Genomic DNA, 13,780 nt, shown 5'->3' on the forward strand with positions numbered 1-13,780 from the left:
GGCCGTCTCACGCGTCGGCTCAACATTCTTCAACGTGGAGATTGCGGGAAGCTGCTCTGACTAACCGGCCAGCTCCCTGTTTGTCAGCAGCTCTCTGGGATTCAGCTGTGCCACTGTGGCAAATTTTGCTCTCAACCCAAAAGAGATGGACACTCAAGTCCTCAGAACTGCTAATATGCAAGTTCTTTCCTAGAAGAAGAAGAAAACAGGAAGGGGCACAATTATCAAAGGACTTCCCCAGAGCCAAAACAAGAGGCTAAAAACCATCAGCGGGGGTATTTTTGGAGGGAAAGTGAGTGACCATCATCAGTTTTTTGTTTTATTTCCGCTTCCTTGTACACATGCATTCTCATTTCCTGTCTGGCTCACAATTACACAACTGCTGCGATAAAATACACACCAAAAAATTGTTTTGCTTGTTCTGTCAGAATGAAGAAGTCACAGAAAAGATAAGTCTGTGTGTCAAGTGATTTTGTCTGTCGAGTCTATGTGGCATGACTCAAGCAGGAAGGGTGGGGAGCCGTTTTCATTGGCAGGAAACAAATGCACATCCCTTTCTCCGGGCCTGCGGAATGGGAAAAATGAGAGGATGTAACAATTCCAAAAGCGGCTGAGGTCAGATGGCCTATTTGTCACACACATACACACACATACACGGTACTGAAAGAGAGTGATCGACTGCCAGTGGTTTTGGTTTTGGTTAAGAGGTGTATCAGGACGACCACATGACCGATGTAGTGTATCTGACACGACAACTGGATTAAGGATTAAGTGAGACTACATCTTTTTCAGAGTTTTGAAGTTAATAAGGATCCCAAACATCAATCTTCTTCTGAATGGACTGTACTAACAAAGCTTTTTACCTCCTTGTGCATTCGTATTTCTACATTATGTTCCAAGTGATCTTGGCAAATGGCAACAATGGCCATATACTGCCATTTAAACTTCACCCGAGTCCATACTTTTTGATTTGCAACAAAAAAATCTACCTACAAACATTTTTAAACTAATCCACAACGTAGGGCGGTGTCACAAGTGAGAAACCCGCAGTGTGACCTTAATATTAGCAACAGAGGTTAAAAGGCAAGCATCACTAAAGGGAAGTTCTACTACCTTAAATACAAATCATGCATACTGTACAATACTACTGCTGACTGTTCTCCAGAGATAGCTAAATTGCATTTGATTTAATTTTAAGGTCAGACTGATCTGAAATTTGTTTTGCATCACCTACAATACAAACCCGAACTTTCAACTGCCCACAAACATTTCTATTACCATCAGATACAACCAGCTGCAGTGCAATCAATGCCACTGCTTACTTTCCCACTCAGTGCTTGACCTACCCATCTACACAGCTTTTAATACACAATAGCTGGTTGTATTATATTAGATCTCGTATGTAATATAACCCCTGTCCTAATGCGAAGCCAAGCTCTGACTTAATAATACAATCAAACACCATTTTTTTACCATGAAATTTAAAATAGATCATGATATGATATTCAGCCTGTCATGCACAGCCCTCTCTGTCTAACAGATTAGATTTTCCAGTGACAAATTTCATAGATGCATTGCCTTTTTGCAGCCAACTCTCAGTTCCCATCTGTGGCAACCTCTCATTAGCATTTGAATGTCCCACAAGGAAGTCCAAACCACAATTTCAACCACCCCTGCTCTCAACGGCACTGCCATGTGATGATAATGTTACTCTGACAACCAATAATGCTGAGTTTCATTTTGTGCCGAAATGAAGTGAAAGCACTAGCTGCTAAATCTATGGGATGAGTTGGTAAATGGAACAATATGTTGTTTATGAGCTAAAACATGCAAAATCACCAGGATGCCCTTCTGATACAGTCCTCTCTGGTAGTTTATGTTGGATATCTGCTCTAATTAGCTTCCATGCTTGTATCTATTATACAAATCTTGACCTGCTAATGTTATTGGCCGCTAAGTGAAGTCAATACAAGTCAGAGATTGCTCCATTATATATTGCTGCTATTAGCTTCCGGCCCTGCCCTCCCAGAGAGAGAAATGAGCTGCTCAGCTGTGTGCTTCTCTGTGGCGAGTCTGGTGAGGCCACACAGTGGATAAAGCCAACTTTTCTGAGCTGCAAGGACTCTGCATCTCGCAGCTCATCTCCAGAGACTCATCGCAGGAGCTGAGGCGCATGCGTACGGCTGGCGGAGAGTCAAGCCATGCATGCAGCAGTGTTACATTCACACATCATTTGGCGGCTTCCCTCTGCGATGCTTGCTCTCACTCAGCCCACCACTTGCTTTGTGCAACGTGCATGTTTTCACAATCACACCCACACGCTGCTGCAGTAGACTATACTCACCTAACATCAAACAAGTAGCATACCTTTATCTGTATTATGTTTACCAGTCAGGAAACCATTAATCATGTGAAGCAGATGTTAGATTATTCTGGTTATTAACAGCCGTCAACAGGAGAATAGTGGGAGGAACTCACAGCTGATGATTAAAAAATGACAGAGAGCATCCTCTTCTCAGTAAGAAAACAGCAGCAGAGCAAAGAGACTGTCTGTTTCCGGACAAATCTGAACCTCAAAACTGTCAAAACCACTTTCTATTCAGGGCTATGACTAATTTTTTAACCAAATGCTGTGTTGTTATTGTGGTTCTGATAAACCATTTAGTCCAAGAAATGCCAAAAAATGACAAATACAACTGCAACTAACTATTATTTTCATTGTGGAATAATCTGTAGATTATTTTTCATGATTACATTATTATTTGTTTGGTCAATAAAATGACACAAAACAGTGAAAAATGTCTGCAGTGACATCTTAAACTCACTTGTTTTGTTTGATGAACAGCCCAAAACCACCAAATATTCAGTTTGCTACCACATGAGATAAAGAAATCCTCACAGAAGTTAGGTTTGGCAAGAGTTGCCAATTAACTTTCCATCCATCAACAAAGCAATTAATAAGCTAATTGTTTTTAGATCTATTGACAAATCTCAACATGACCACATCAAGGCTGAAGTAGTGTCTTCCTGAGCAACAACCAAAAACCAAAACTATTGATTTATGATAAAATAAAGCTGATGAAATCAGAAAATGCTTGGTTTTATTACATCACTAAAACCATTCATCACTCCTTAAGATTAGAATCCATTACTCACCTAAGTGAACAAACTGACAAATCATTTCAGCACCACACCTAATCCTGAACACCAACAGACCAGCAGGTGCAGATACAGCAGGTACATGAATCTGTTCATCACTGAGAGGCTTCCTGTTAACTTCCAGTTCAAACAGAGAACAGAAATGAGTCTTCTTAACCCACAAACCTCAAAAAAGTGAAACCGCTCCACTTGAACAAAACAAATATTGATGTGCTCATGATAAAAAACCATTGTGAAATAAAGATTTAGATTTGATTTTGACTATTTTTGGACCAAACAACTAATCAATCAATCAAGGGACTAATTAAATGGTTAATCAGTCATGAGAATAACTGCTGTTTATAGCCCTAAACTACTAAGGATCTTGTAATGTTTTTTGTTATTTTGAAACCAGTGTTGCCATCCTGTTAATCAAAAACACATATAACAAACACAGCATTATTGAAGTTGAAGCTGTTTCAATACAGGTCAAACAATGATAGAAAATCTGGCTTCATATGTCAACATTAAATACACTGAGTGTTTGAGTATTGATCTTTTATAACACAATAAAGGAGAAATACTACACTAGATGAGCTGGCGAAAAGAACAAGACTTGTCTTTTGTAGCAGACCAGCGCTGTGTAGGTCGATCAAAGAAAAGCTAAAATAAACTACTCCAAGCTTTTATCACTAATCTTGCTTATCATTGATCAGCTGATAAGACTGCCAGCTCCGCTTCCTACCAACCAGCCACCCGCGTTGTAAATCTTCAGGGCACGCCGCCAAGGAATGTGCGCCCTTGATAAACATGCACAACAAGAAGTAACATTATTTAGCCTCTGAGTAACGTTTCTGAACGCCGCTCAGTCATGAGTCCTGGGCCAAAGTCACAGGCGAGGACTCTGCAGAGCGCTTTATGGCATTCCTTGAAGTTTTTCTGCAGATGAGTCTCAAATTTCACACTTTATGGGACTCCGCTGGGTGAGAGGCCAGCTATTCCAAAACCACAGGTGTGTCCACTCCCACGGGCCATTTGGATGTTCAGACATTTGAGCAACTGGACATACAGAGGAACAGAAATAAGCCTTTACTGTGGCAACCAAAAAAAGCTTTAACCACTTGTGGAATTGTGTTAATACCCATTTCCATTTGGATTTCCCATTTTCAGAGGAGAGTGACAGTAGCTTTGACAGCCGCTGTCATGATGTAGAAAGGGAAGCGATGCAACACTTTTCATTGACATTAAATGGCATTAGGAAAAGCTGTAAACAACTTGTCTTGAAGGACTGTCAATGCCTTTCATGCGAGCCTGAATGATCTCAGCAGGCACTTGGCTGTTCTGGGAAAGGTAGCATTCAAATTTGACATTGAAAGGCCGTAGCAATTGTTTAGCCGTGGCACACGCATACATGCACACACACACACACACACAAAGTTCACAGACAGAGATGCACTGTTTACCCCTCAGGAGACAACAAGACAGCCAGCCGTCACAGGACGACACTGTCTCCTGGTTCTACAGGGCCATCCTTGAGGACAACGATGTTACCACTGCGCTGATATAATCACTCAAGAAGAACAAACAGCCACAAAAGACAAACAAAGGAGGATGAAGAGCATCTGTGCCTGCTTTTTTTTTTTTATAGCTGAACTACATACATTCAACACTCTATGTATCCAAGATGATGATTTTGTCATCATATGTGTCTGATGGTGTTTTGAACTGAAAATGACGATCACTCAGGACTGAGACAAAGAGTTTACAGCCATGATAGCCACTCCATGAGGCTGTGTTCAATGCACAGTAATGCTTTGAGCTACATGCTAACATTAGCATGTTAATATTCTCTCTGTAACCATGGCAACATACTGCAGGAATAATATTCACCATCTTAGTTTAGCATATTAGTAGAGCTGCAATGATTAACTGAATGATTAACTAATAGACAATTATGATAATTTTATTATAATCTTAAAACGTTTTTATGGACAAACAAAATTTTCTTACAGCATGCAGTTATTGGGAAAACATACCTGTAATGAAAATAATTTTGAGTCACAGCCTGAGATGTTATCATGCTAACAGTTGCTACTTTGCATTAAATAGAAAGTACAGCTGAGGCTGATGGGAATGTCATTCAAAGTCAAAGTCATTACATTTCACCCCGAGGGGAACATGAGTGTCTGTGCCAAAATGTCAAGGCAACCCATCCAATACTTGTTGAAACATTTCACTCAAAACCACAAATGTTAACCTCATGTTGGCACTGGAGGAAAAGTCAGTTGTTCACCAAAGTTTGTGGGATTCATGCTCTGGAAACCATGAATGTCTGTACAAAATTTCATGGCAATCCATTGAATAGTTGTTGAGATATTTGACTGGTGTGAAAGTGGCAGGCCAACTAACAGCCCGAAGACAATTTCACCAGCATGGCTAATAAACATTGTTACATACTGTACTGGAAATGTGGACAAAATAAGTAAAGACTTCAGAAAGTGTCATGTAAATGTGTCCAGGCTTCACAGACAGCACGCTGTGCCCTGTTAGAGATTAAAATGGCTGTCGGTGGAGGGAGACTTTAACACCATCCATCCGTGTGAGGAAAGCAGCAGGCAGATGTGAACACTGACCCACTCTTCCTCACCTAAATCTGGGGAGGAGCAGGAGGGGGGATCAGGGTGCCGGAGCAGAGCCTGGTCCGGGGGCTAATCCGCTGGCGGCTAATAGCCCTTGATGATATACGCAGTGCAGCTGTGGCAGGAAGGTAGGCCAACAGCTGTGGCCCACAGACCGATTATCAGATTTCAGCCACAGACAGCAAACAAGCCAACAAACAAGCAACACAACACAGTCTCACCTCCTGCTGTGGGAGACGGATAACAAATTAGAAAATGGCTCAGAAGTTTGTTAGCATTTTTGAGAGGAGATTTAAAGTTGCATTCCCCACTTTGGATGATCTTTTATTTAATGTGTCATCATTATGTAACAGTCACTGCATTCCTGGAGTTATTTCAGTGATGATGTGTTGTAATTTACAACTGTGCTCTACATACCTTCCTGAAACCCGTCACATTCACTCAGAAATTGGAATTTCCTCCCAGTTTCACTCAGTTGCCAGTTTGTAAGGAACACCTAGCTAAAACTAATGCAGAAAATGCATATCATAGCACTAGTATTATATTACTGTGTCAACTATGGGAAATGCAGTGAAGAAACACTATGGCGACAGCTGCTTATTTAGCACTGAAAATGTCAAATGACCACTTAAACTGCTTTTGTTTTTTTTTTACAGTGCAGTTTAACTGGAACAAGATGTCATGTGCCGCGGTGCCAAGGGACAAAAAAATGCTCCCATTCTCTCACACCGTGTGATTCACTGGGTTTGGCGACACAGGGGACAAATGATGAATAAAAAGCCATAACTTCATTAATAATTGATTCTGACACAGCTGTGCTCCTCAGTTGCAAATGTTGCAGAATGGAGCCTTAAATAGCCAGCACTCAGTTTTGTTATGTAAAGTCAAGTATGATGAGAACCTGTCTCATCCTCATTTTGCATTATTCATTGTTTTTGCCTCATTTCTGGTGGGGAATACTAAAAGCCATCCAGAATATCAAACTTCAAATCAAGCACGGGGCGTGGGGAGTATACTGCTTTGTTTACAGTCTCTGATGATGCAAAATTACAACTACAATGCAGCAAAATATGACAATTTTAATCCTCTTAAACACTCAACACTAGACTAACAGACAGGCACATGGTACACAGAAATGTATTCAGTGATAATTGAGTGTATGACAGAACAGAGGCCCCACCAGGACCGGTGAAACACCCATCTGTGAAAAAACAAGAATGAAAATGAATCTTCCTTTAAATGAAAATCACTGGTTATTTCGTTTGAAAGTCAGGTAGTTTCCAGTTTGAGAATGAGCAATCAAAAGGTGTAACCTTATGCTCTACAACTAAATGACCAAATACATGAGGAAAAAAGCAAGTATCGTTACTGCTGACTCCTCTCTGGGTGGACTTGATGGTACATGTGACAGAGATGAAGCCTCACATGACAACATGTCATCAAGGCTGCAGCCTTGGGTGCTTATCAGACAAACAGCTTGAGGCTATCATAATTAACAAATAGTGTATGTTTTACTCTGCACTCTGCGTCTGCAGTCAAAGACAAACAACAACTCTTTTGTGAATCCACACAAACACACAGTAGATTTCTTCAAGAGATACACAATGGGTGTTCATTGTTAAGAAAATACAGATACAAACGTACTGTTGTTAAGTTATGCTTTATTTTTACGCTGTGGGCTATTTGGGTGCTGCCTTTTGGTTACTCTTCTTTCTCCTTTGATCAGAGGAGACTGTTTTTTTACACTCGTACAACACTGACTTTCAAATAGTAAAATTTGTCCTAATTTCTGATATTTTGGATAATATAATAACTGATTAAAGGGGCTATGTGCTAAATACTCCAAAGAGAGAGGGGGCAGTATATTCCCAGGAAGTTGGGTTGTCTACCACTACTATGCCACATTTTAATATTATGCTTTTTAGATTTTGGTCGCTTTTAACTATATATCTTAACTGCAGAAACAAGCTGAGGAAACCTTAGTGGCAGCTCAGCTCACAGGCCCCTCCGAGACGTCTTGTGACTGTCTAACAGCTTCTGGAGATTTTTAGCATGAAACTGATTTATTCAGTGTTTTTACCCAATTTAATCAGTGGGTTTTAGAGAGGAAGACACCTAATTTGGTTCCCGGGAAAATGAACGACTAAAACTTACGTAACCCCGAATGCAACAATGCCAACAGTGGTGAAGACAACAACCCCCATGATCCCATGCTACTCCACGATGTTAAAAAAAAAAAAAAAAAAAAAAAAAAAAAAACCCTCAGTCTTTTGTTACTGTTTTGATTGAGAGCCCCCTGGAGTCAGAGAATTAAATATTGTGCGTTTAATATGCATGACTCGCCTTCAATAATCAGAGATGTCTTTGCTCTTCATCATCACAAATGGTTAAAATGTCCACAGGGCACCTTAAAGAACACTTTGTTTCCACTGAGAGAAATCCAACATTTGATGGAAGTGACAGCAACTCCTAGAAAATGACATGCTGTAAATAAACGCTAGAGCTTTAAAAAGAATGGCAGGAATGTTAAGCCCTCTGCTGGGACTTACAAACTACATAAAGAATGACGACTTGAGGCAATTATTTTCATTCCAATATAAACATGCAGTGGTTTGGAATAAAACTCATTCAGCAGTTTTTTTGTTTGGTTTTTTTTCCAAATACAGGGCGGCTTCAAACTCTCTAAAGTGTCTTGAGCTAAAAATGCTGGGGCTGAAAAGGCTGTTACATAAAAGTAAAAAGTATAAAAGACCCCAGCCTATTAGGTCAAGCTCAGCCATGCTTGAATAGAATGACTGTGAAAAGTCAACATTTTTCTGGTCCAGCCCATGTGATGTGGTGTGAGAGGCATGCTCAAAGGAATGCCAATGCAGTGAGGGTTTCCCTTGTATCGCTGCAGTGGCTCTGTGTGGTTTAGGAAAGCAAACCCAATGACGCAAAGTACCATCTGTGGGGTAGAGAGGGAGCGACAATACATGCCCCACAGGGGAATAACAAGTGCCTGCTGCTAATAATAACCTCTATCAGAGAAAATCAGAGAAAGCAGGGGAGTCTTAAGAGTAATAACCTGTGGCACTTTCACATAAGCAAATGTCAGATTTGATGTTTTCTGGTGCTGAACAAAAAACACAGACTGCTCAGTGCTTTTTATAGTTAGTGAAGCCACTGTGTGTGTTCCTCTTTGGTCTTTGGAAGAAAAATCCAGGTAGTGTTAGAGCACATTAGAGATACACTCATATTTTTGTATGTTAGTATTGTATGATTTTGTTTGAGTGCTGTTGAACACGGTTTCTTTGCCGGGAGCAGGAGGTGGTGATGGGGGCTCGCCAAGAGTTTCAGCCATTGTTGCGTTTACAATACAAAGGGTTAGAAAGCACTTTCTGAGCGGGGCTACTTCTTCAGGGCAGACCGGACGCTACAGTGAGTCGCTAGCTGGTTAGCATGCTAATTTCAGGTGAAGAAAAGAAGTGATGGAGCTAAAACAATGGCATTGTTTTCCACTGGAAACAGCTCTTGGCAAGTTAAGGAATGAAGTTTGCTGCTGAACTCACAATGTTTCTTCCAGACTGGTAAGTAGACATTTATTAATGCTAATATTTGGTTATGTAGTGATAGCAAAACAAAACAAATAGCTCCTTTAATAGGTCTCAGTGTCAGAAAATATTAATAAATGTCCATCACAGTTTCCAAGAGTTCAAGGAGACATATCCAAATATCTTATTTTCCCCAATATAAACCCAAATATATTCAGTTCACAATGAAAAACAGTAAGCCACCATGTTAGAGAAGCTTCAAACAAACAATAGTTAATGGTTTTCCTTGAATAATAACTTGAGCAACTAAGAAAATATCAAAATAGTTGATGGTATGGTAACTAAATGGTATACATTCGATTAACTTTTGCAAATTAGCATTTGCAATTAGAATTTGATCATTTGGTTCCTTTTACAAGCTGTTTATCAGCCAACCTGGGACATTAATGTGTTAAAAACTCCTTTCCTGGCAGTAATGTTCATGATACTGCAAATATAACTCTTATTTTTGAGGTTTTACCTGTGGTGGGGGCAAAAAAATGTAAAGTTTGCTTAAGGGTGGCACTTGAGAAAAGGTTACAGGGTAATAAAAGTTGAGAGGGATTTTCTCTTTAGTAGCATTAATCTACTTGACAAATTTCATGGCAATCTGCCAACGAGGTTCTGAGAAATCAGATACTAGGAGCATGAATTAGCAAACAAAATTCTACAGCGGCATGGTTGTTATGTTATCTGAACCTCTAGCAGATTAAAAACACCAAATGTTTTTGGGTTAGAGCATCGAAAAATCCAAAGATTTTATTGCTTTTCTCTGATTCATATCAGTGTTAATTGAATACCCTGCATAACCAATTCTAAGATGTGTGTTCCTGGAATATGGGAGGGCATTTACTGTTATCTTTCACAGTAATCAATGATGAACGTACTTGTTAGTTGCAGCTATAATCTCTTGCATCTGGATGAACAAACAAAAACTACATTCTCCCAGAAAATCCCACCTCCACACAGTCTTCTGGGAAATGCAGTGAGGAAAAAAAAACACCACCACAACAATGTCCGAAACCAAAGATGTCACCAAAATAAAAGCCAGACACATCAACCAGCTTCCGGTCTGCCACCCACACACAAATTACACACAATGCCCATGTCTCCTGTGCCTCTAGTAATCAAGAAAGCGGGCCAGAGAGGTTATTTTTAGGACTTTATCTCTCCATCTCGGTGCTCATTGTTTTCCATATTTTCTGCACTGATCCAAGTTTAAAGAGTAAACATCTCTGAGCACTCCGTTGCGACCACAGGGAGAGAAAAAAGCTCCAGGGTGGAGGCTGGTGATTCATGAATACTTTTGTGTCATTACACCCCGATCAATAATTGATGTGCAGGGCTGAATTAACACAATATGATGCAGCAACAACTTTTTTTTTTCTTTGCGCCTCCAGATGACTCAGTGGAAGCACGCAGGGAATGACAACTCTCCTGCAGAGTCAACTCTCCCCCTCAGGTTACAGCATTAAATATTCACGCCGTACCTTTGCATAATTCACCTTGTCAACACACTGAGGAAATGACTTGGAGAAAGGAAAAAAAAGGTGAATGCTCTCAGTTTGAGGACAGGAACTCAGAAGCTCAGCAGAAATCCAGGACATTTTAAACAAACTTCTCTTCAGGCAAAGTGATGCTGAAGGCACTGAAGTGGCTCTATTGCTGGGATCAAACAGGGTAGCTAATTTTATATAACAGACACTAATCTAACAGCATTCACGGCTGTCTGCTGCTTGTGTTAGTGTCTGATGGGTGTATCCCAGTTTAAGTTACCCTGATTATCCTCCACCAAACATTTCAGGGGCATCTTCTTCCCCTTTTGTCTAAACACAGAAGAGCATGTTGCTCACTCTCTGGTGCCAGTATAATGGTCTTCCTTGTCATGTGATCTCTCTGCAAAAAAATTCCAGAGCGGCTACCGAAGGCCCAGGCGCACATGGCGGCCCTCTCTGTAACAGATGTTTTTCGTTTGCGCTGCTGCAGTCTCTGGGTTCAGGAGGCACGGAGCCAGAGAGGTGATTCATGATGCCGAGCCTTTTTCCTTGTTACAGTCAGCAGACAGAGTGTGCTCTGGGTTCCGAGTAAACACGGCCCTGGCTCTTGTTTTGGTAGATTTTTGTATTGTTATGATATAATAAACATGTGAAAACTCAAGGTAGAAGTTGGACTGTGATCTGTAGTAGCGGTTGAAGATTGGACTAGGCTTGTGTTTTTTTCCTTTAACACACACAAACCATCTCTGGTTACTGTCCTGCTCATGTTAATGTTTACATATTAAGTCACTTTAAAGGAGCGTAAATGAAAAGCTGGGCATCCTGTTCAGTGTTCCTGCCTCACATGACAGATTACACTTAATAATGTGAGTCTGAACTCATTCATTCACGTCTGCAGCTAAATGTCTTTTAAAGTAGGAAATGAGGTCATGTTTTGGCATTAATATGCAACAGTGAAGGTGCATGCTGCACTGGTTTGATGCCCCATTCAATCATGGCAGGAAGGATGCCAGTGCAGGGTGATGGTGGGGGTGGGGAAGTGGGAAACACACACACACATACAGGCATACACGCATATATACACACATCACAGCCCACCTGCCTGACCTGATTACACTCCTCCTACATGATCAAAGGTGACACAGCATCACAGAGTGTGACTTTGGGTGTGTTCCTGCACGACATTTCAGAAATCTGTTGTTTTTTAAATGGACCCTGGCCTGTGTGAGAGAACGAGGTGATGGTGGTGGTGGGGTCTCTGTAATCTTGAAACAGTTAAATCCAGATCTGACTGCCAGTGACTAGAAGAGGTTTCTCTCTCCCGCTCCCTCTCTCTCTGCTACAGCCTGGCAGCATGCTCTGAAGCTGTGAGTTATGTAATAGTGAACACAGAGAGCTGCAGGCCTGAGTGCACATCCTCTTTTTCCCTGCACTCTTCCACCAAAGCCATCCACCCCCCCACCCCCCTATTATTACTCTACATATCTGGCAAGAAAGAGGCAGCAGATTTGGCGAACACACAGCATGAGAGTTCACCTCCACACGCTGCGCTCTGGGGTCTGTCTCCAAGAGTAGGGAAATGTCCAATTTTTGCAGCGGGTAGTGAACTAGAGAAGGTGTGCAACATCAAAAAATGCTCAACAGGTGCAATTATGTTCTTTTGATATGCAACATCATGATGCATTTGAGGCTCTCGTGGGATTTTAAAATGGTGTCAAGCATCACCAGTTGAATTTAGCGCTGACTCCAACATCATCCCACCATTAAAACCACCATTAAATATATGTGTTTTTATTATAATGCAGCCTCTGTGGTTGTGTTGCTTAATTAGCCATCTTCAGTCATCCATCCATCATCCATTCATCCATTCATCCATCCTTCACATGCAGGCTGACACCGTGGCCTTACCTCCTCCAGCACATTCACTGTGTTCCTGCAGCTCTGCAGTCGGGTGGTAAAGCTGGATGTTGTCGGGGAATTGTAATCCTCTGTTGTCTCCGAGAGAAACTCGGACACCGATATTTGATCCGGCATCCTTTAAAACTAAGGGAGGTGGGGAGAGGGGAGAAATAGCCCACTGGAGGGTTGGTGATGAAAGCTCAGAAAGACAAAACCATGTAAGATTTAAAAACAGAGAGAAAGGGAGAGCCGCGTTTTTCCTCGCAAAGAAAAAAACTGTAAAACTATCGGGATGATTAAGACGTGTCTTCTTCTCCGGTGACTTCTCAAATGACTTCAGTGTTCCCCAGGGGCCACGGGAGGAAAGAATTAACTAAATATCTGCAGGTTGTGTCCCCCTCGGTGTATCTATTCCTTCAGAGGATGTCTAAAAGCGACGCATTTATAAATACTGTCACTCTGCGTCTAACTAAACCTCGGAGGAAAAACCACCGTAAAGAATAGCGGATGCCCTCATTATGCTCTACAGATGTTCAATAAGCCGCTTGTCGTCAAAACAGCCCGTCGTTACCAGCCCGTGGTTAAAATTTATCATAGTCCATGGTCCGCCGAGGTCGTCGCGAACTGCAGCGAGGTTTGGTCCTCTCTTCTTCAGCCGTAGTTTGTGTTTTTTCTGATGCTAAACGCTGCCGCAGACACATTCACTGCCACTCTCTCCTGCTCGGCCGCGCTCAGGCTTCTCAGAGGCAGCGTCAAGCTAGTTGGGAGGGAAGGCGTGACTTCCGGTCAAGGTTTTCAGCATAAACTCACCAGCTTATTTTTTTGTTTTGTTTTGCTGATACCCAAATACATGTTTGAATTATTTATGCTTGAAGAAGAAGTGGTAAAGGGGAAATTTATGTGTCTGTGTATGTATTAATGAACAAATGGTGCCCCAAGATGTCACTTCTATCAACGCATGGGTTTACATCGAGTTCACACTCTCTAAAAATAGCTTCCCTTCCTTTTGTCACACTTTCTCAGACCTGAACAGGAT

At 41.4% G+C, this 13,780-nt stretch overlaps 1 protein-coding gene across 4 annotated transcripts in view; it reads right to left on the minus strand.

The window, feature by feature from the left end:
• asap1b (ArfGAP with SH3 domain, ankyrin repeat and PH domain 1b) overlaps positions 1–13,495 on the minus strand; it is a 53,669-nt gene extending 40,174 nt beyond the window's left edge. For 3 of the 4 annotated variants that reach the window (XM_018693690.2, XM_051066920.1, XM_018693686.2), the window contains exon 1: positions 12,754–13,495. In XM_018693690.2, the coding sequence (XP_018549206.1) occupies positions 12,754–12,879 (126 nt within the window). In that variant the 5' untranslated portion in view covers positions 12,880–13,495. The remainder of the gene's footprint in view (positions 1–12,753) is intronic. The other variant, XM_051066919.1, reaches the window with a different exon arrangement.
• Positions 13,496–13,780: the final 285 nt, after the last annotated feature.

This window comes from Lates calcarifer, linkage group LG24, assembly GCF_001640805.2.
Source record: "Lates calcarifer isolate ASB-BC8 linkage group LG24, TLL_Latcal_v3, whole genome shotgun sequence".
Classification (NCBI taxonomy): domain Eukaryota; kingdom Metazoa; phylum Chordata; class Actinopteri; family Centropomidae; genus Lates; species Lates calcarifer.